The following is a 22,958-nucleotide window of genomic DNA, read 5'->3' on the forward strand; positions in this document are numbered from 1 at the left end:
TCTAAAGATTACACATCTTAAGGATTTAAATTTAGTTGTTTCATTACGGTACCATTTCTGCACAAATTTGATATGGACATTGTGTTTCAATTAAATTAACATAAATCAGTAAATGGGGCGCAATTTATTTTACAGTACGAGCACATTTAGTGTACTTACAGTGAACTTAACAGATATTAGGTACCTTTGGGTCATTGTTGGGTTAGTTATTGCGTACATAGTTTGTACACGCGGAACAAGACTGTAAAATAAAGTGCTCCCAAATCGGTGAGAAAATATTTGTATATCGCCATGGGTCCAGTATGTGAACTTTTTAGCTGTCCACCACCACCAGATGGCGCTACACACTCATTTCATGTCCGTGGTTTGGTTATTGGCTCTGAAGATATTCTGAATGTGAAAACACATTTGTGTGCTGGTGGACGATGTGTGGCATTCCATGGGCAGCAACATTCAATCGTACATCCTAACGGTTCGTATTGCCAATAGATGTCAGTAGAGTCACAGTGGCGTTTAAACTCACAAAACCGCGGACAAAAGAAGAATAGCTGTTGCTATAGTAACTGTTGTTAGCTGGGGCAGATTTGTTGTTGGCTAATTTTGGAGCTAGTGTGTTGATGCTGTTGGCGTCAGTTGTGTTAATATCAGCTGCCTTCTCAAGTATAGAGAGACACGTTTTATTTCTCCTCTGACTTGGCTCGGTAACTACATGTATTTATTACTGTCTTTACTGCTCTGAATCTGTGTTTTGAGTGACCGACGGCTTGTTCAGTATCACAGATTTGATGGCTCTGACACATCGGCAGCCACACGTTTAGTCAATATTTTTAAATGTTCTTACCAAAGAATAGTAAAGCATGTAACTAAATTATTTTCAGACCACAACTATTTTATTTATTGACGCAAGGCCGTCCAACAATGCAATTGTTTCTGTTAGTGTTTTATTCTTTATTATGCGTAATGTTTAGCGTTTATTGGGTATGAAACTAGACTTTGTCGCTCAAAATCCAATAGTGGTAATATGTTATTATTATTTTTTATAAGCCAGTTTCTCTTTAAGTATTTCCTCTGTTTGTACATCTGCAATTACACTGTTCTCGTCTTCTCTGTTCATTTCAGGCTTTTCTTGTGTTTACTGTTACTAAAGTTAATCCATGTGATCTAATGAGCAATTCACTAATATACTGTGTGTGTGTACGTTATACTCATTTCTCTGTTAGCTACTCAGAGGATGTCAGGAGATCTTGTAGCTGTGTGGGATGTGGCTTTGAGTGATGGTGTGCACAGGATTGAATTTGAACATGGCACAACTACAGGAAAACGGGTTATTTACATTGATGGAAAGGTAAGAATCTTTTTGTACACATAGCTGACACTCACACGGATAATACATGTACAATTTCAGTGGTAGTACTTGTAGAATCCGATGATGACCTTTTTTTATATTTAATTACAAAATGAAAGTGTATTATATATATAAAAAATTAAAACAAACTGAGGATGGAAATAAATTGGATGAGGAAAGTTGCAGTTAGTTTGTTGCCATTTGTATTATCTTTAGAAAATCAGTTACCAGGGACAATTATGCGGTGAATTATGCAGTTAACCCAGTTAAACAGGTAACATTCACCACAGGATACATATTCTTTAGCCTTTTGTGGGAGGCATGAGCAATCATTTTTCATCCAGTACTGTTGTCAATATCTTAGTTGAGTCTGTTTGGAGTATGTGGATCATGTGACATGGTTCCAATTTTCTCTGCTCGTTTTGTCAGTTTGACCTAAAGCCAACATGTCTGCCCATAGTGCTGGACATTCTGACTTTGTAGAAAGTAGGCATATTTTAATCTTACTTTTTGGCCAGTAGAAATCTTGTTCCAGGGCCCTCTACACAGTCCCCCTTCTTAATCTATGTATTTTGAGTAAAAAAAAAAAACTGTTATACTGTTGCAAATGGGAATATTCGCATGTAAAACTGATATTATTACATTTAGGCCCGGTTTCACAGACAGGGCTTAGACTAAGCCAGGATTAGGCCTTAGTTCAATTAGGACATTTAAGTAACTTTTATAAACGTGCCCAAGAAAAAAAACATTACTGGTGTGCATCTTGAGACAAAACAATGCCACTGACATATTTTAAGATTTGTCAGTGCAAGATTCTTTCAGTTAAAATAGCTCAAACATGCATTTTAGTCTAGGATTAGCTTAAGCATTGTCTGTGAAACCGGGGGTTAGTTGACTACATCTTTTTGCATTTTTAACTAAATATTTCATTTTATGGTAGAACGTGGGTGTCCAACCCTGCTCCCGGAGGGCTACCGTCCTGCAGTTTAGCTCCAACCCTGATTAAACACACCTGAAAAATCTTACCAAAGTCTTCAGTGTTACTTAGAAAATTATAAGTTGTATACATTATATGATTGATTAGGGATGGAGCTAAACCCTGCAGGACAGTGGACCTCAAGGGCTAGAGTTTTCCACAACTGAGGTTAAAGACAAAACAGTTAAGCAGTGAAAACATATAAGAAATGTATATGCCTCAATTTTAGGACACTTGTCATACATGCAGCATATTTTGCACATTTGAATATCATGCATCTTTTTGCATCAAATAAATCACAGAAAAATGTATGACTTTGACCTTTTTTTTACCTTAATAGGGCAACATATCATATGAGATACAAAAAAAAAATCCAAACTACTTCAAATATTTAAAAAAAGGAAATGTTTTACTTAAGTCCAGATTTAAAAAGTTTTTTTCTCTTGCCTATTTTAGGGTTAAGAATCTGTATTCCAGAGTGTCATGTAATTATGGATTTTATTTGTCAGTAGATGTTGATGATGATTATACAGAAATATGTGATGTGTTTTTCATAATAATGATGATAAAATAAGTGCAGGTGCCTCACCGGTATGTTCATGACTTTCACAGGAAGTCATAAGAAGAGATTGGATGTTCAAACTGGTTGGAAAGGAGACTTTTCATGTGGGTGGCACAGACACGAAGGCCACTATTAACATAGACGCAGTGAGTGGCTTTGCATACGAGTACACTCTAGAGATCAACGGACAGAGCCTGAAGAAGTACATGGAGAATCGCTCCAAAGTTACCAGCACATGGCTTCTCAACCTGGATGGCATCGACTGCAGAGTGGTTCTGGGTAAGAAATGCCTTATCATAGGTTCCTCAAATAAATATTGGATTGGATTAATCTGTCATGAAGTTTGTCCCTTTGATTTTCTCCACTCCTGTATTTTACTATAATATAGCATCCAAAAGCAAGTTTTAACTTGAATAGAAATAGTAGTAGGCTGACAACTTGTGAACACAATAAACACCTTATGTAAAGCAACCCTGTAGCAACTCATAATGTAATAACTGCACATTACATTATTAATGACAAAATGTAATACAATCTTCGTAATGAGAGTTCTTCAGAGTTCATAGTGTAATAACGAATTTCCAATGTAATACATTTTTTTCACATAATGTATTAGGCTATTGTATGAGAAATGTATTAATGGAATCACAGTTCATAAGGTAATACCAGCATAATGTATAAGTGAAACAATGTTTACAATATAATAACTATCTTTCAGTGTAATAAATATGAGCACAAAATGTAATAATAGATTTATGTAAGATAAGCTATTACATTAAAAGTAAAGAAGGGTAATTAAGCTACATTTTGAACACAACAGTTTAATTAAAAATGTGATTATGACATGTCCATTATTTTGAGTGACTTTAACCCAGAAATGCATTTGAAGATTCATGCACTAAATGAAAAAAAGAAAGTTTCAGCTTTGTATTATTGTAATTATAAGTTTTTACACATTTTTAGATGTGGTCATTTAAATTGTTGTCCTAAAAACCTGTTTATATTCTACAAAAATGCATTCATAATTTTAGCTATGGTCACATATTGTCATGTACTGCTGGTCAATAAACACGACGAAGTAGATTCACTTAAGAAGTCTTTAATTTACAGCCAAAAATACTCAGGAGAGTTCAGGAACAATTAAGGAAGGTCAAACGCAAACCAAACATACGCTTCGTTACATAATTCCTTATATTATCACAAGACAAAGAACTCGGGAAGAGCTTAAATAGATGAGGAAGATAAATAACAGAACGGAGAACAGGTGTAGAACTAATTAGAAACCATGGAAAAAACAAGGAACTAGAATTCAGACCTTGTCCACACTGTTTCTGTTTGAAAATGCATCTTTTTTCTCTCTGTTTTGGCCTCAACGAAGACAGAGCTTTTTTGAAAACTATGACTCCTATTTAGTCATGTGACGCTTATTGTACCCATAGATATGGTTATACCGTCATTGTTGTGCCTGCTATATGCTTTTATAGTGTTGCTATAGATAAATGTTCCTTTATTCAGTTTTCATATTGCATTCCTGCAAAGATGGCTGAAAATGTAGGCTACTCGCAAATGCTGTCCTGCGGCAAAACATGATGACAATTGCGTTTTAGACCATGCAATGTTGAGTGCAACCTGGAAGCAACACTGAGTGGCGGGATATTTGCTAATAAAATGCCAGAAAAATATTGTGAGAACTTTCTTATATCTGCTCACTCTGTATTATATTATTAGGTTTTGGAATGGTTTATGCATGCGCAGTAAGGTGATTTAAGCATTTTCAGATGTTTCGATGTGGATGAGCAACTTTTGGAACACGCTTGAAAGCGTTAGTAGTGTGGACAGGGTGTGTTTTGAAATGAAAACACCGTTTTCAAATGTAGCCTCAGGCAGATAGAGAATACGGTAGTAATAATAATAATTGCATGAATATCTAATTCACTTGCATTTTGCATAGTTTAAGACTGGATTTAGAATTTTACTGTAGAAATGTACTGTAAGGGAATACTAATATTTTTATGTTTTAAAAGCTATTACAATTATGACAAAAATTTTGAGTTTATAATAATTTATAACATTTGTTAATACATTATGAACTCAAGATTTTATTTCTTTTTGAGAAAATGATTACATATGAATATTTTATTACAATAATAATGTAATATGTATTACATTATGTGCAGTTATTACATGCTACAAATGCTATATTTTGCCCTTAAAGTACAACTGATCTCTGAAATGCTGAAAGCCTTTCCTCACTTAACCTCTGTGACCGGCTGCACAGCAGAAGTGATTAACTTTAGATTAAATAAAGGTTAAAAAAAGATTACAAATCCCTTCAACGAATTAGTTCTTATAAATAGGAGGCACTTCTAATAATAAAAACACAAACATCCTAAAACAGTCTTGTTAACCTGATGGGGGCGCTAGTGAGCAGGTGGATGTCTTGCTTTAGTTAACATTAGCCCGTTTATCAGCTCATGCCAATGGAACATATGACCTAGTTAGATAACACAAGGCCTATCAACATTGTTAACTGTGAAAGAGAAACTTCCATGGGCTTTCCAGCCCTTTGATTTATATGATTAAATGGCTCATCCAGGGTGTAGCAACAAATGTTGGGCCAGGACTTTTTGAAGACTAGCCACAAAGTTATCAGTAACAGTTATGCTGTACCTGACTGTATAAAACTCAACCAAAATAGCTGACTAGTTTCATATTTATTATTAAGGGGGGATTGCTATAACCATAGGAGACCACAGGCTGATCTTGAGAGCTCTCCGTTTTTTCAAATCCTCCCAACTGCATGTTATCACCATATAATGATAATGTTATTCAGGTTAATCATTACTTGCCATTTGGCTTATGCTTGCTTTTAAACAACAAGTATGCACAGATATTGTATGACAATATCTGACAATTAATCTAGTTAAAAGGACAAGTCAATTGTCAAAAAGAAAGGCTCAGCACAAGACACAAGAATGTAATGGCAGTGGCAAAAGTGCATAAGGCTGAGGTTCGTAGTCACAGTCTGACTAAAGAGTCAGTGAGTCTAGTATAAAGACTGAAAGTATGGTAAAGTAGTATTTACTATGTTGCTGTTTTAACTTTATCACTCATCCTGCACCCTTGCTAATTGATCACTTATAAACTCCTCCATCCTCAACAGAGAAAGATACCATGGATATATGGTGCAATGGACAAAAAATGGAAACAGCTGTAAGTCCTGCATTTGCTTTATTCATTTATATTTATTTTTAAACAATTCATTTTTATTATTTTGGTAACACTTTAAAGCTGCACTATGTAACTTTTCGCCTATTCAAAACAAAGGCGTAGTTTGATGACGCCACGTTTGAGCGCAGAATCTTGGGACATGTGGTCTTCACCTCACAGCCGGTAGGAAAGAATCAGGATAGGACTCGGGCAGAAATCATGTTCATGTATGCAATTATTAACGTTACGGTGGTATGAAGTAGAGCAGGACCGAGTGTTGTGGAGCTGAGAAAGGCCACTGGAGCGATTGTTAATAAGAAGAGCGGAACACACACCTCGCGAGCAGCGGGGCTGTTATTATGGCATAGTCGCCGGTGGGACTTTTATTATGCCACAGTCGCCTGCGCCACTTCCGCTTTTCCGGCTTTTTGAGGTAACGAAGCTCTGTTTACCATATTAGACACATCTGAGTGTGTTGAAAATTATGTTATGACGTTACTCTCTGCATTCGCTTGGCGGCTGCTATGATACTTTTTCACACTGCAGTAAGAGTAAAGCGTTTCTGCAAAATAAAAGCGGAAACCGAGGGTAACGCAGATATGACGCAAACGACAGGCGACTCCCTCACACGTCCCGGTTCCTTGGTTAAAACAGCAATTTTCTCACGATTTACAAATAGTTGGAAACATTTGGGATATTGTAAGTACTCAACTGAACAAAATATATAACACTGGCCTAGTGGTTTCTGGATATTTTACTGAATTTTTTTTACATAGTGCACCTTTAACAATTAGATAACTAGCAATGAACAACTTTTTAAAGCATTTATTAATCTATGTTCATTTCTACTGTAAATATTTCTGCCAATTTCTACTTTGCATATTTCAAGTTGTATAAATTAACATTGTATTATGAACAGGAGTTAACAATGAGCAATATCACATGCATAACTTAATATTAACCTACATTATAATTTCTTTGTTAGTTCATGATATCTAAAGCATTAACAAATGTTATCGAATTGAACCTTATTGTAAAGGGTTACTATTATTTTTATTTTTTTTAAATAATTTTGGAAATAATACCAAGCCCAACCCTAGTCTTAGTTATAGCAAATACATTTAGCCACCTTTCAAAGGTCTTGCTCTTTAAAGTGGGTGTGACTACAGTAAATAGCAGCTGATCAGCCTTTAATTCAGTTCAGTCAGGTCCACTTAAGTAGAGCCCTGCACAGGCCTCAAAACTAGGCCCTAGCCCGGCCCTGGCCCGAGACGCTGAGGCCCTAGCCCGGCCCATGTCAAACAGCTCATCAAAATTATCAGCCTGAATCCGACTGGAGCCCATGTTTTTTTTTTGTTTTTTTTATCCTCCCTATTTCACATTAGTTGCAGCCATTAAAATAGTTCAGTTTTGTTTTTAATGTCAAAGTAGTTATATTTCGTTTTGTTTCTTTATTAAGTTAATTTAGAAAAATGTTTGAAGCATTTTTTTGTTTGTTAAATTAAAGTTTTTGTTCTTTAAAGTGATGACCAAGTGGCCAGCGGCCGACAGTGAGTTAACCAAACGCTTTAGCCTCTCAAATCAACACTTGTCAAAGTAGTTAGGCTATATTTCGTTTAGTTTCTTTATTAAGTTAATTTAGCCTCTGAAATCAACACTTGACTTGTCTTGCTTTTAAAATCCATATAAAACACTTAAAGCATCGTTTAAACGTTTAGCCTACTATCACCACTATCACAGTAAAAAGGCATGTTTGACAAGATGAGGCAGTCAGATCGCAACGGCGTGCGCAAACAAAACGGGCTACATAATCTAAACAAATTTAAAAAAAAAAACATGCTGGTTGTCTTACCTTACACCTCTCCGCAAAATTAATATAAATCTGATCTTCAATTCCCGCGCTATAAGCACATTTAACGGAGTTCATGTCAACGAAAGCAACCGATATGAGCATTTTATTCATCAGCTCATTTCAACATCAAAGACCGCATTATGAGAACGAGCGACTTTAAACACTGGTAAGAGCCTTTAGTCTCATTAGTTTTAATGAAGATGGCTGTGTTTTTGAGCATCTCAGACTTAGCTTATTTTCAGTTTCACTTGTGGCAGTTTGCGTGTTGGCTTGCCTTACTCATTTGCGGCGATGCGTGTTGCATAGCGCCGTCCTCTAAACACTGTGCGAGTCCGTCTTGACAGTTGCGGACTCGCGATATCATGGTCTCATGTTGTTTCCACCAGCACAGCACATCTCATTGTTTCTTTTAATTGTTGAATGTCTAAAATATAAAATGAAGGACCCGGCCCGCATTTGAGGTATGACGGGAAAATTGGCCCGAAGCCCGGCTCTAGGGGCGTAAAAAAGTCGGGGCCCGTCGGGCTCGGGCAGAAATGCAGGGCTCTACACTAAAGTCAAAACACCATAGACAAACTTTTAGTCAACTTTTTATTGGCATATTTTGCTAAATTTACATTTGGCGATATGGCTCTGTTCTAAATCCCCCATCCTTTTCATGAGCTCCATGAAAAGCCTAGACAGGGAACAGCAGCAGATTCTGGGGACAACCTCCCATTTTTTAAACTGGGAGGGCAGCGAAATCTCACATTGAGAACAGAGCATGCATCAATGACAACAGAATTACATTGATTAAAGGGTTAGTTCACCCAAAAATGAAAATTCTGTAATTAATTTCTCACCCTCATGTCGTTCGACACCCGTAAGACCTCCGTTCATATTCGGAACACAAATTAAGATATTTTTGTTGAAAGCTGATGGCTGAGAAAGGCTTCAGATAGGCCTACATTGGCATTCAGTACATTTAAACTCACAAGACTCATAAAAGGCACTTAAAACGTTGTTACAAAGTCCATCTCACCACAGTGGCTGTACAATAATTTTACGAAGCGACGACAATAGTTTTTGTGCGCAAAAAAAATCAAAATAACGCCTTTATCCAACTTGTTCTTGTCTTCCGTGTATGCCTCCATTTTCGGTTCAGCTGATAGCGGAGCTTGACTACGTGGCCTGCCTGAACTAACACAGAATGCTTGATTCTCTGATCAACAACACATCATATAATACAGTCTTGGTTCACTGTGGATGAAAAACAATCCCATCCGATTTAATCAACTTACTTGTGCATCTTATTTGTAATAAAATCAGCAAAATAGTCTAGGATTTATTTTCTCTCACTCTAAAACTACAGTACTGTACATCTATCCAATGCAGGATAGATTCACTTCCCTGACTTCAACAGGGCAAAGAGAAGGTACAAATGTTGATAGTTTTGATTTTTTCACAGTGACTGATGTTTGACACTGTCAAAGTAGCTGGTCACAACCCTACTGAGTGTACTGGTTCTGCAACATACAGTACGTGACTACCATAACTACCATTCATTCTAGAGAAAAACATTAATGTTTCCTGTTCCTCAGGGTGAGTTTGTTGATGACGGCACAGAGACGCACTTCTCTCTGGGCGACCACGACTGCTGCATCAAGGCTGTGAGCAGCGGCAAGAGACGAGATGGCATCATTCACACACTGCTGGTGGACGGCATGGAAATCTCAGAGTCAGAATGAACTGTGCGAATGAATGAGTGTGAGTGTGTTAGGATTATCCGTCCTCATGAGAAGTGTATAGGGATGATGAAATAGATGTGCTCAGTTGTGACTACAGATCAGCATGTGCAGGTTCAGTAATGGGCCATTTTGAGGCATGAGAGACAGATGTGTCTTACAAACATATAGTTTAGTAATATTTCTATATACCTCACAGCAACATTAGAAAAGTGGTTTAACCCTCTAATTCGATAATTTCTTAATTTCTGGAAGTGTTGCCAATGTGTTTTTTCTTCTCACATTGTATGTAACTTTGACAAAAAGATGTGAGGATGGCTGGACCTTTACTGGGTAGTTTGTTATGATGGCCATGTCATGTATAGACAAGACTGTTGATGTCAAAATTTTTATTCTTTGTGCGGTAGCACAATCACGTTCTTAAAAGCATTGAGTGGTCTTCATGTGAATTAAATGTGAACGTGTACTTGTTTAGAGTATTCTGTCCAGAATCTCAGCCAACGACTTATAAATAGGGTCCGACTTCAGCAATAACGTTCTTCTGGAAATATACTGTAATGTTTTTAGCTCAATGCCTTGTGACAAGCCGGATTTTTCTTTCATTCAGTCTTTGTGTCTAGTGAATTCAAGGTGTTGTGATGTGCGAGTCCTCTGTTGACAACAGCTTCCTTCCAATGATCTTATTTAAATGTGAAATATTTTACATGACATACTGTATATGTTGAAAAATAATCTGAATCCAAATATGAATCAAGCTATGTTTGAAATAAAAAAAATTGCTACAGTTTAACAATTTTATATTTAGAATGGGAAATTGATTTGTATTTAAAGGTTGTTTTTTTTTCTTATTTAAAAAAAAGTATTAAAATGGTGGCATCAGTATTGAAACTTGGAAATATATTTGCTGTTAAAATCTTCATTTGACCCTGATGTATTTAATTTTTTTTATATAGAGCAAATCTTACACTACAAATGTTAGAATATGTCTTGTTGTGGTCATTATATTTCTGTAATAAATATTTTCTACAACCCCAAAACCAGAAAAGTTGAGACATTTTGTAAAATGCAAGAATCTGATGTTAATTTTCTTTAACCTTTATTTAACAAGTACAAAGAAAAGATTTTCAAAGTTTTCACTGACCAACTTAAGTGGATTTCTTTTTTTTTTTTAAATAAACAAACCAAAAAACACATTTTGATTTTGATGGCTACGACACAATCCAAAATTGTTGGGACAGAGGCAAGTTTACCACTGTGTCACATCACCTTTCCTTTTAATTACACTATTTAAATGTTTGGGAATTGAGGATCAGGGCTCCAGACTAACTTTTTGCCTTGGTTGCACTGGTGCGCCTAAATGCATAAAAGCACAACATTTAGGTGCATATTTAAATCAGTTCATGTGAGTATCTGTTTGTTGCCTTCCCTTTAATGGGACTCAGAATGGTATGTCTATTGTCTCACCCGATGGGAGACTCAGAACAAGGAGTGTCTGTTGAAAGGGTACCTTTATCCCTTTCCGATGAGGAGGAGATTGCAATTTAACGCTTCTCCATTCAAGTGCTGTGATTGGCTGCTAGCATCAGTGGGACACGCAGTGTAGCCCGCCCTTCTATCCCCTGTGGAACTAATTTTTGCAAAGCACGCAGTTAGAAGTCTTTAAAGTGTCCTTAAAGTTTTACCAATGCATTTTTCACTTTCCAAACCACCACCAGTTGTTTCTAAACAAATAGAGACCAAACAACATGGAAAAGGATTGAACTGTCATGCTAATTAATTTGTGCATTAACAGCTGAATAAGATTTTGCACTGCAAACATTTGTCACAGATAATACTTATTTTTTAGAAGAAGCATGAAATTGATGTGTGTGTAGTTTACATCAGTTTTCAGGTTTCCAAACAGTTATTAATGGATTTTGATGTATAATTGTGGCCTCCCTTTGTTTCAGCCACTGCTCCTTCTACCATTGGAGGTCCTGGGGAATTTTTATGGCGGTTCAGGCCTAAACTTTGGGGATTAGTCTCAAGATGGGTGCAGGGCAGAAACTTCATGTGGACCAATGTGAAGTCCTGTCCTTCCCGGGCTTGGTACCGGAGGTCTTCTTCTTGCTCTCTAGGTGTCTGGCTGTTGTCCTAGCATCTTTATCTCATGGCATTGGACAGTTTGTTTGTGTTAGTCCACCAAGATCCAATCAAAATATAGCAAACCTTTGTCCACTGTGACGGACAGAGATGGGCCCAGCCACAAGCTGGGCCCTGGAATGTGCTGTTCACCACAGTACCTGTCACTGATGAAAGTCTGGATGGTCCCTTTCGTCTTTGGGACTGAGAACTCAATGTCCATGTATCCCAAAAACAAGCTGAAATGTGGACTCATCTGACCACAGCACACATTTCCACTGTGTTTGGGATCATCTTAGATGAGCTTGGGCCTATAGAACTTGCCGGCATCTCTGCATAGAACTGATGTTTAGCTTTCTCCTTGCGTAACAGAGATTCAAGTTGCATTTCTTGATGCAGCAGCAGACTGTGTCAAGTGACAACGGTTTTCCAAAGAATTCCTGAGCCCATGTGGTTGTATTAACAATATAGCATGTTTCTCATGCAATGCCGTGTGAGGGCTCAAAAATCAAGCACATTCAACAGAGGTCTCCTTCCTTGCCTTACATGTACTGAGATTTCTCTGGATTCCCTGAATCTTTTCACAATAGATGGTGAAAGACCTACATTCTTTGCAATCTTACATTTAGAAATTCAAGATATTTGGCACAAAGTGATGAGACATGACCCATCTTTGCTGGCAAAGGCTGAGATGCTCCTTTTACACTCAATCACCATACTCTCACCTATTACCAATTCATTGTGGACTGATTCAAAAGAGTTTAACTTGGATATTCTAGAAGCTATTTACTTTTATTTTGCCTCTGTCCCAACTTTTTTGGAGTGTGTTGCAGCCATCAAAATCAAAACTTGTTTATGTTTACAAAATACACTTAAGTTGGTCAGTGAAAACTTTTGTCAGTTAAATAAAGGTTAAAGAGAACAAATCACAGATTCTTGATTTTATTTCATTTTAATACATGGATTTTCTGAATCTCTAAATCTAAGTAAACTTGGATTATATATTGCAATGCATACTGTTAAATAGATAAACGTCACCACAAGATACATTTTGGATGAAATTTAGCATTTTTTTTTTAAGTCAAAGCATTCAATATAATTCAGTTGTGTTCACATCACATGCATAGGAATACCTTGATTACTGATAAAATCAACAGTCAGAGATCATATGTATTGCATTAATTCATTAATTAATTTAAGCATATAGTTTGAAACCATAAACCCACTAAATTTTACCCTCATTTGCATTATATTGTGATCAATGATTAATGTGAACATATAAAAACCTAACACCAATATTCATGTTTTCATATTAAACTAAATAATTTAATGGAACTGTGTTAAGAGTAACAACAGTACAGTACTCAAAGCAGGCCCTGTGAGAAACTGTTGGAAAGAAAGAACAGTTCTAGTCAAAGCTGGTTACATTAGGTTTAGCACATTAAAAAAAAGTAATAATAATTTTCACCGGCACATATATTACCATCAATCATCCAGTTATATGATTTAGACTAATGATTATAAAGACCTTTATTTTGTATTTGTAAAGTTCAGTATTTATTATGTGATGCCTTGTTTAAAAGTTGAAATCAAAATTTTAAGTCACAAATTTGGCCAAATTATTTTTAATGTGCCTTTAATACGTGCTGTGAGCAGCTACACAGGGGTTGATTTGTCGTATATGATCAGGTATTCAGGAAGAGCTTGTTGACCACTGAAGATGACATGTGTCTGTCCCTGGTCAGACACACTATCATAACGATCCAAAGGATCTTGCTTTATGGCCGGGGGGGGAATTAAATCTGGAGAACCAATCGTGGATCTCCCAGTGAGGACCTGGGCCTGAATGATGTAGATGTACTGCTCATGTTCCTGCTCCTTCCACAGTTTCAGGGCTCTGTCCACTGTTCTGCTGAAATATATTCCACTGCCATACTTTTGCTCTAGAAATGAAGGAAAACCTCTTAAATGAACTGTAAGAAGATACTGTAACCTGATGCCAAACATCAAAATATGTCATCTGTATTTTAAAAATACAATGCCTTTAGAGAAAGACACAAAAACCTAATTATTATTCTGAATGTCTTCACATTTGTGTTACCTGCTGGAGGGGCAAACTCTTTCTGAAAGCCTACTCTACAGATGAGATCACAGAACTGAGCTGACACACGCTGGTAGAGGCGCTTCGGTTTGTCTTTAATTCTCTGTCCATTTTTGTTGAACAGCTGCGTCAGCGCGATGTTCTCTAGCTTCTCCACCTGCAACAACCAGTGCAACCACATGCCATTAGATCCTATTGCTTCAAGTCAAGTCCATTTTTATGTGTATAGTGCTTTTCACAATACACATTGACTCAAAGCAGCTTTAAAGAAATTCATTATGCTGCTTTTTTTATTGATTTATGTGATTGTACTGTATGTACGGGCATGTATGTGCTGTAATGTATATATTTATAGTAGTTGCAAGTTGGAGTAATTTATACATTTTGCTTTGATATAAAGTTTGTAAGTTTTGAAAGGTAAGATTTAAGTTAAACAAAATACATAATGCATAGTACATAATACAAAATATATTTTTAAAATACAGTCCCCTAGTGTGCAAGGCAAAGGCTAGACTTTCTGAGATGTGGAAAAAAAATGAATTACATGGACTAGATTAAGCTAAGCTTTGTTTACTATGTACAGTGGTGGCCAAAATTATTAGAACACTTGGCATCTGGAAGTTGTCTTATTGGGCCTGGATTTATTTTCCAAGAGGACAATCACCCAAAATATTCTTCTAACTATTGCCGGAACTACCTGCGACGGAAGGAATCTGCTGGAACATTGAAAATGATGGCCCCCTCAAAGTCCTGACCTCAACCCCATCGAGCACATTTGGGGCGAGTTGGAAAATAAACTGGACAGATCTATTGTACATTCAAAGGAAAGCCTTTTGCTTCAGTTGCAGAAGGCATGGGATAACATTAGTGTTGAAGTTCCTAGAGTAAATATTGACACTATGCCAGAGAGATGTGCTGCTGTAATTGCTGCAAAATGTACCAACTATTAAAGTTAAAAACGGTACAACTCACTTCATCTGATATTTGATGGTCAGTACAACCATCTGCATGTTTCATGAACATTATGAAATTAAATCATGTTTTGGAGGCAAAAAAGGTCAATATTTTCAGATCTGTCAGGTGTTCATATAATTTTGGCTTGACATATAACAGGTTAAAAAATGCTCAATATCAGCATGATTACATGAAGATACTGTGTCTCTACATCTGAAAATACAATGTAATGTTTAAAGGGGTGATGAATTGAAAAGTCAACTTTCCCTTGAGCCTTTGATATATAAAAGTTCATTGTGATATAAGAATATCCTGTAAGTCTCGGAATTGAAAACTTCCTTGTTAGTCAAAGAAAAGCTTTTATTGACACCAGGCCTAGAAAACGCTTGATCTCAGAATATGTCGACCATTGACGTCATAGAATGCAGAAACGCCACCTCAACAGATAAATAGGTACCCCTGCTTCTGTAGCCCCGTCCACCGACTCATGGAGCTACGACAGCACGCTGTCACAGGCTGGAGAATCCTTTATTTGAGGTGTTATTGGTTCAGTCATGATCAGACTCGGACTGGTAACATAGGCCAGGGGTCGCAAAGCCCAACGTCCTGGGCAAATGTGTTTTTCAGACGCCCGGCCTGCCGACAGGCTATCTTAAATAGTGAAATAACATTCCTTTCTTGAGCGCGCGTGTGTGTGTGTGTGTGTGTGTGTGTGTGTGTGTGTGTGTGTGTGTGTGTGTGTGTGTGTGTGTGTGTGTGTGTGTGTGTGTGTGTGTGTGTGTGTGTGAGTGTGTGTACGGGTCACGGTGATTCACTGATCGGGCCGGCCAAGTAATAAAAAAATAACATTCCAATCCATCGCGGGTGGATGACAGATAAATCATTGTGTTTGTTTGATAAAGGCATTTTGCGAGCCCTGTGAGCGTTTCTTCACACGCTTTCAAAGCAATGAGGGGGGCTGAAGCTCATTAAATATGCAAATCTTATCCAATCCTAGCCTTGGGCGTTTACTTCCGAGTGTTCAGTGCGGCACGCCCATCAAAACCGAGCATGTCTTGAGAGAGCCTCAAAACCAGGGTAGAAAATAGCCTATTACTTATGACGTTTGCGTGGTTTTTACATTCAAAAACACCATAATGAATAAGTTGAAAAATGTAAAAAGCCAGTTCATGACCCCTTTAATGTAGTTTGGCAACTCACTCACCTTGACGATACGGAGCCCAGAAGCCATCATGGTTCTCCTTCCTTCTTTGTCACCATATTCCACACTGCTCACAGGAGTTCTTGCATAAAATGAATTGTTAAGAGGCTTTAAAAGATCCAACAGGCCTGTGGTGTAAAGGAGTAAAAACTGTATCCGGTCATCAGAGACAAAAACTGTATCTGTAAAATATTTACATTTAAAGTAATAAAAAACATACATGTCCTCTTCATTGAGCTCATTTTTCCACTGTTGTCAAACAAAACCATGGACTTAAGGCTGAATTTGTGGTTCCCGAATGTAATTTCGTCATTCCCTGCTAGATAAGCTTTCTCTAAAGCTGCACTGGTTTCAGGTGTTTGTATCAAAGGTTCATCTTTACAGCTCCAGCGAACCACAGAATACAGAACTTCATGTTCTTCAGATTGGGCAAAGTCCTCCTGGGCCTTACAAAGCATGGACTCCACCTCAATTGCTGCACAGCTGACATCTGAAGGACTTCCAGTGATGGTTATGCCACCATTACCACTCCTGAGAAACTTCTTGACACAAACATGAAACTTGGCTTGGAGAGAAAGCAGGTTTTCATGGTCTTTTTGGTCAAAATATATGACATGGTTATTCCTTATTGTCAAGTTATTTGATTGATTAAGCATATTAAATGTCCATGCTCTTGCTTCTCTCTGAGCTTCTTTGGAGACACTGTAGAACTCAACAGTGGGTGTTTCATTTGCTGTGGTTTCTTTGGCTGCAGAAGCAAAGCCTGAAAGTATTTGAGAGTGATATAAGAACATTTATCTCAGTAGTTTTTATGAGTATTTGTATTGTTAAAGTCCCATAGTCACTTTACCAAATAAAGGCTCAATAATATCTGAGTAACAAAATAATGGTGAACAATGAAGATGAGTTTTCTTAATCTGGGAAAATTTGTGACGCTGTGAAATTAGGAAAATTTTTATTAAATATAAACAAAAACAAACAAATATTTTTTTGCTTACTTCTTGTCATGTCATTGGGTGAGAATGGGGACTTTGTTTCTTCTTTCCTTCTCTTCATCTCCTTTTCGAAAGCCTGAACATGCAGTGAAATCAAATGTGTGAAAAAAAAAAAGATTATTCTCGGCTGAATTGCATTTTTCCTTGATTATTTTTAACATTTGTGCTGCACATCATAACGTTTTAAATGCTGTCACTTTTTGCAGTGGGGCACAAAAATTAAATGTGATAAGTTAGATGCAATTAGCATATATCACCATCATCATTTCATCATCTTTTGGGAAGACAACAAAGTATACGTCCAGTTTCCTGCCCAGTTTGGCAAATTCAGCCACAGTGCCCATCATGATTTGAGCCACCTGATATTTGTCCAAACCCAGATTACCAGTACCAATAGCTGGGAAGGAGATGGACGCGTGTCTCGAAGCAGCGTTTGTCAAACATTCTAAGACAACTTTGGAAAGAATCTACAGATAACAACAAAAGAAACACAGTGGTCAGTGACAATAACAAGTATGAAAAAAAAATAATAAAACTGAATAAAGTGTGCTGAAAAATTACATCTACCTTAACTGAATTCGGGTCAGACCTAACGGCGCATACAGTATGAAAAACTGCTCCACATTTAAGGTCATATCCTTTTGTCTCATAAAGAAGAGCATCTCTGAAACCTTTGCCAGGGTATTTGTGTCTGTAAATCTCGTCTTGAATCTTTCTGCCAGCCTTTTTTAAAATAGCTTTTGAAACCTCTCCATTAGACAAATCACAGTCCTTTGCAATTATATTCACAATTACATCAACCTGGAGTTTGAAACAAAGAACAACATAAAAGAAAGAATATCAATGTGAAATGTTTTTCTTTTCTTCTCCACATAACACATTTTCATTTGTTGAACAATTAAATTGTATTATATAAAACAAACTTTTCTTTAAACGTCTGAAAATCTTGAGTTGCTAGCTAGTCCTTGACATTATAGTCTTACCTTTTCCTCCTCAATATGGCCCTTTTTAAGGTGCAGTGTTACATTGCCAAACTGCAAACTATTGCTTGAAGAGGAAGTCATGCTCTGGTTTCTGCCTTGCACAGCTCCACTGTATGAGCCAGAGATGCTGGCTGGATCTAGAGTCGCTCTAGTGGCTCTCATCATTTCTTGGACAGAGGGTTCATCATTATTAACAAGACGGATTTCTAAGTTCTTGCCTTGAAACCCATCATATTCTTGGAACTGCTTTATAGCCTTTACAATAATGTCTGCACAGAGATTTCTTGGAAAATGGAAAAGGCCAGAACTCAGAGCAGGAATTGCAACAGAGGAAATGTTTTCACGTACAGCTATTTGTAGAATTCCAATGATAGCATTAAATAAGTAGGGTGTAGCTTGATCAAGCTCCTTCTGGGATGGATTTGGAGACACGGAGGGGCCAACAGCATGTATGATATATTTACATGGGAGATTTCCAGCAGGAGTGAGCACAGCATCACCAGTTTTCACTCTTTGCACTTGCTGTATAATATCATCACTCCATTTCTGGATCAATGGTCCCCCAGCATGACTCAGGGCTTGTGCAAGACCTCCTCCATGCTGTAGCTTCTCATTGGCTGCATTGACCACAGCATCCACTTTATGGCGTGTAAGATCATCTTTCCAGACTGATATTTCCACTCTGCTGGACAGCTTTGTGGAGTACCTCTTCTCAGCTTGTAAGACACCACTGTTATTACCAAAGGAGCCAGCCCTTTCCATATTTTGGAGAATAGCCGTGCAATTAAATTTTGCTTTAACAGCATGGCAAAAAGCACCTTGACACCTTCTCAGAATGGCAGCGTTCCCTGGAGCCAGTGGAGTCTGTTGTATGTCACTCATGACTTGTAGCTTCTTCAGGACACAGACCTCTGTGGATTCAGGGGGGGGAATAAAGTAACCATTATACAAAAATATTTGAATACAGAAGCATTATAGTTTTAGGCCCGTAGCCAGCCTAGGGTTCTTTTTTCAAAAAGTGGACCTTTTGCAGAATACTGTGTGGAAAAATGTATTTAAATACAAATACAGTATTTTGAAAATACACAAAATGCACGTGAAATTGGCCAAAACTTCCCCACAAAGTTCACCACAAATTCACATGACAGATCTTGAAACTTGAAGTTAAATGAACATTTGTAGAATCACTAACTTATAATTGGTCAGCAAACTAAGCTTAGTTTTAAAGGGTAACAGTGCTTTATTTTTTTAGCTTACACACACTCAGGGGGTCTCGGGGGCATGCACCCCTGAGAAATTTTTGATTTCTCTGATTACATGTGCATTTTAAGACATTTGCAAAAAAAAGAATAAGAAAAAGCTTTAAAACCAAGTCAGTTGGCTGTAGATTGTCATTTTGCCCAGTAAAAACACCAGTGTGGGCTCACTGTAAGTGTGGGTTTTCTGTGGGACAGTGTGGGCAAGGGCAAACCCTTTGGGGCCCAATGTGGGATTACTGTGGGAAAGCCCATAGCGTGCTCACAGAAAACCCCAACAGGCCCCCAATGGGTTAGCCCATGCAGGGCCCACAGCGGATTTGCCTGTTTGGGCCCCAATGAGGGTTAAGTGTGGGCAACCCACTGTGGGCTTGCCCACAAAAAATGTGATGCTAAGTTACATGACATTGTTTAGTTTACAAGCAGTTATATTGAGGTCTTTTCACCGTTGAAACACTGATTGAGCGATTACCCACATATGATATGTGACAGTAGTTGTATCCTCAACACACCTTTGATGTTCATTCATGTTTATTCTTAAGGAAGAGATGATCGATCGCGCTCACAGATAATCGCGTTCACGCGCGCGCGCCGCACGCTTCAACTGTGATGTGATCAGTGATGCCACATTAAAAAGCATCAAAACGGCATTTATTGTTTGAATTTCGTGATACATGTTGATCGATGTTGGTGTGGGAACTCGGATTAAAGTGTGTTCCGCGCTTAAAACATGCCCACTGTTAAAGATTGCATTCGGAAACCGTTCGGTTTCGCAGTGAAGTCTGGTCCTCTTCTCATCGAGAACATGAGCTCTTGCTGTCAGTGCTTGTGCATGGAGCAGACGTGGGTGTTTCTCAGATATACTGAAATACGTCCACACCGCAGACATGTTGCTTCAGACAAGCACGTGCAGGTTGTGGTTTCTGTTTGCGTCATCACAACATTTAGGCTGTGTTGTTTCGGTGATAAAAGTCTTTCGGCCGAAAACCGAAAATGCCCTTTTGGGCCATTTTCGGCCGAATTTTCGGTGCATCCCTACTGATAACAATACACTATTAATAATAATATTATTTTAATAATAATAAAAAAGTACAACATTTAAAAAAACACTCTTTATTTTGGCTACATATTGGGATACATATCGTATCATGAGTTCAGTATCGAGATACATATAGAATCGTGACACGAGTGTATCGTTACACCCCTAGTGTGAATATCTTGTCTGACGTGCTGAATGTCTTGGAGTAAGCTAAAGCATAGCTTCCAGTTTCCTCAGTAAATGTTTTTCTGCAAACTGCTATATCGTCCCCTTGGAATTATAAGTTGTGTAGCCTACATTTCGGAAGTTTTTATTTAGAAAATAAAAAGGATCTTTCTACACAGTCGAATGGAATGCAAAAAAATTTATGTTATTTTCGCCAAAATAAAAGCTCTGTTTAATGTTTGAAAGAAAGCAACATTTCTTGTTTTTAAAAGAAGTCTCTTCTGCTCATCAAGGCTGCATTTATTTGATCAAAAAACAGTAATATTGTGAAATAATATTATAATGTAAAACAGCTGTTTTCTATGTGAATATATAGTAAAGTGTAATGTATTCCTGTGATCAAAGCTGAATTTATCATCATTACTCCAGTCTTCAGTGTCACATGATCCTTCACAAATCATTATCATATGAGGATCTGATGCTCAAGAGACATTTATGATTATCAGTTTTTATATTACAATATTTTTAGTATTCTTTAAAAAGCTTTCTATTTTAGAGAAATGCTGTCCTTTTGAACATTCTATTAAAGAATCCTGGGGAAAAGTGAGCATATTCAGCATAAGAGACTAGGCTACTTAAAAATAAAATAAAAAAGTAGCCACATATCCCAGTCTGAACTGTAGTACTGTAAGGCTTTGAATATTAACATCTGACCACTCCTGTGGGTTTGCTACTGTTACAATTAAAAACTGTGTAAGGGTAAAAACATGACAGGCAGACATGATGTAAGCAACACAGCTATAAATACTAAAATTGATACTGGGTGTGCGAATTATCAAGAATTGACAATAGCCAATCGTATTGGTGGCACTGAGGGGCCCCCAAATAAAATTCTGCTTAGGGCCCCATAAGGGCTTGGGCCGGCCCTGCCACCATGTTCCCCTCTGTCTCATACACACATCACATGCATATAACATGTTGTATATAAGGAGCTCACATGATCAATGTAACATTAAAGTGAAGCTATGCTTCTAGTTTTAATCATTTAAACAGGCTTTTGAAGTTTGGGCAAAAACTTCTGGCAGTGTTGTGTTTTCGTGTATTTTATTTTATTTTTTCACAGCACTGGATGTCATATGGTGATCGTGAAACACACTGGACACTTCACTACATGATTTCAAGAACAATCCGTGGCTAGTATTCAGCGTGAGCAGCGCGGCAAAAATAGACTTGGCGGCGAAACGATCACGGCACTGCTGCTTCTGCCTCTGCGTGCGGTGTGTGAATGCTCTAATCTGTTAACATGGGCGCTGGAAAAAAATACGCGCTGATACTATAAACCATAATTGACGATGTCAGGGTGTGTGAGAGGTGGTAGCGTCATTTTGTAGCTGGCAGATCCTACGAGTCGATGTTGTTGATGTCAAGCAGTTTCTCTAAATAATGCTGTTTAGCGGTGTTATTTAGGCCCCGTCCACACAAAGCCAGAACTTTCCCTATCCAATCTTTTTTTTTTCCTCATTTCAAGAAATATCTGCGTACACACAAGAGCATGAAAACGGCTCAAAACGATGTAGTATACATGCCAGGCCAGTATGTGGCACTGTAATTCTGCCACAGAAATACACTAAAAACGGAGAAGAAGAGTTGTGGCTAGAAGGGGTACGGCAACAGTCGGAGGTGAGGTAAAATCTCACAATAAAATAACAATAAATAAATTTGCTACTTACCAGATGTGTTTTATTAACGCATACACCTACCCACGACCCTAAACATACCCAATGCAATAATGCAAATACAGTAATTAAACAACGCAGTATTGATGTGCGCATGCCCAGTGCCCATAGTTGTATCCCTTCAAGTCTTCCTCGCGCAGGACGTGGTGTGATGACATCACCGTTTCACAAAATATACGGATTGGCTGTATACACGAAACCGCAAGGGTGTCGTTTTCAGATTTATCCACTTTAGGACCCGGTTTCAAAAAATAGCGGTTTCAGTCTCCCAAAACGCCGGATCCGTGAGGACGAAACGCCAATACGATAAAAAATGTATACGTATACAGTGATACGCGTCTCCGTGTGGAATAATTGAAATAATTAAATAAATAATGAATTCAATAAAACAACAATTAAATGTACCAGTTTATTCTGAAATAATTAATTCAATAATTAATACATTTTATAATTAACTAATTAATTGATTTAATTAATTAAATAAATAAATAAATAAATGTATCTATTTTTGTAAAATTATATGAAAACACAACATTTATTGTTTAATATATTTCTCAATTACCTCTTCCTCACACACACTGTTATGCTTAAAAATCTAATTTTTCATTATTAAATGTTCTTCTTCAAAAAGCCGTTTTTCATAATAATATGCTGCATTTACGAATGACTCCTATTTGACGAATCATGCATCTCCAAAGCACGATTTTCCCAAAGATTTTACCTAATTACTTCTTGTGG

The 22,958-nt window shown here is 37.5% G+C and overlaps 2 protein-coding genes across 4 annotated transcripts in view; one reads left to right on the forward strand and one right to left on the reverse strand.

Annotated features, from left to right (window-relative positions):
* The first annotated feature begins 378 nt into the window (after positions 1 to 378).
* faima (Fas apoptotic inhibitory molecule a) lies at positions 379 to 12,704 on the forward strand. Of its 3 annotated transcripts, none has more exons than XM_079821927.1 (5): positions 379 to 472; positions 1,221 to 1,345; positions 2,934 to 3,162; positions 6,047 to 6,096; positions 9,526 to 10,702. In XM_079821927.1, the coding sequence occupies exons 2-5, from the start codon at positions 1,232 to 1,234 to the stop codon at positions 9,670 to 9,672; spliced, it is 540 nt and encodes a 179-aa protein (XP_079678053.1). In that variant the 5' UTR covers positions 379 to 472; positions 1,221 to 1,231; the 3' UTR covers positions 9,673 to 10,702. The 3 variants fall into 3 exon arrangements, with proteins under 3 accessions (XP_079678053.1, XP_079678052.1, XP_079678054.1); XM_079821926.1 differs by lacking the exon at positions 379 to 472 and adding an exon at positions 522 to 701 and having other exon boundaries at positions 9,526 to 12,704; XM_079821928.1 differs by lacking the exons at positions 379 to 472; positions 6,047 to 6,096; positions 9,526 to 10,702 and adding exons at positions 522 to 701; positions 11,619 to 12,704.
* Positions 12,705 to 12,717: 13 nt separating this feature from the next.
* The window catches only part of LOC307129481 (protein mono-ADP-ribosyltransferase PARP9-like), a 33,715-nt gene continuing 23,474 nt past the window's right edge, over positions 12,718 to 22,958 (reverse strand). The window contains exons 2-9 of the mRNA XM_079821931.1: positions 18,025 to 18,935; positions 17,609 to 17,842; positions 17,299 to 17,508; positions 17,045 to 17,117; positions 16,267 to 16,809; positions 16,050 to 16,174; positions 13,892 to 14,048; positions 12,718 to 13,733 (exon numbers count right to left, since the gene is read on the reverse strand). Coding sequence (XP_079678057.1) covers positions 13,447 to 13,733; positions 13,892 to 14,048; positions 16,050 to 16,174; positions 16,267 to 16,809; positions 17,045 to 17,117; positions 17,299 to 17,508; positions 17,609 to 17,842; positions 18,025 to 18,906 — 2,511 coding nt within the window. The 5' untranslated portion in view covers positions 18,907 to 18,935 and the 3' untranslated portion in view covers positions 12,718 to 13,446. The remainder of the gene's footprint in view (positions 13,734 to 13,891; positions 14,049 to 16,049; positions 16,175 to 16,266; positions 16,810 to 17,044; positions 17,118 to 17,298; positions 17,509 to 17,608; positions 17,843 to 18,024; positions 18,936 to 22,958) is intronic.

Source organism: Gobio gobio (genome assembly GCF_949357685.1).
Source record: "Gobio gobio genome assembly, chromosome: 7".
Lineage (NCBI taxonomy): Eukaryota > Metazoa > Chordata > Actinopteri > Cypriniformes > Gobionidae > Gobio > Gobio gobio.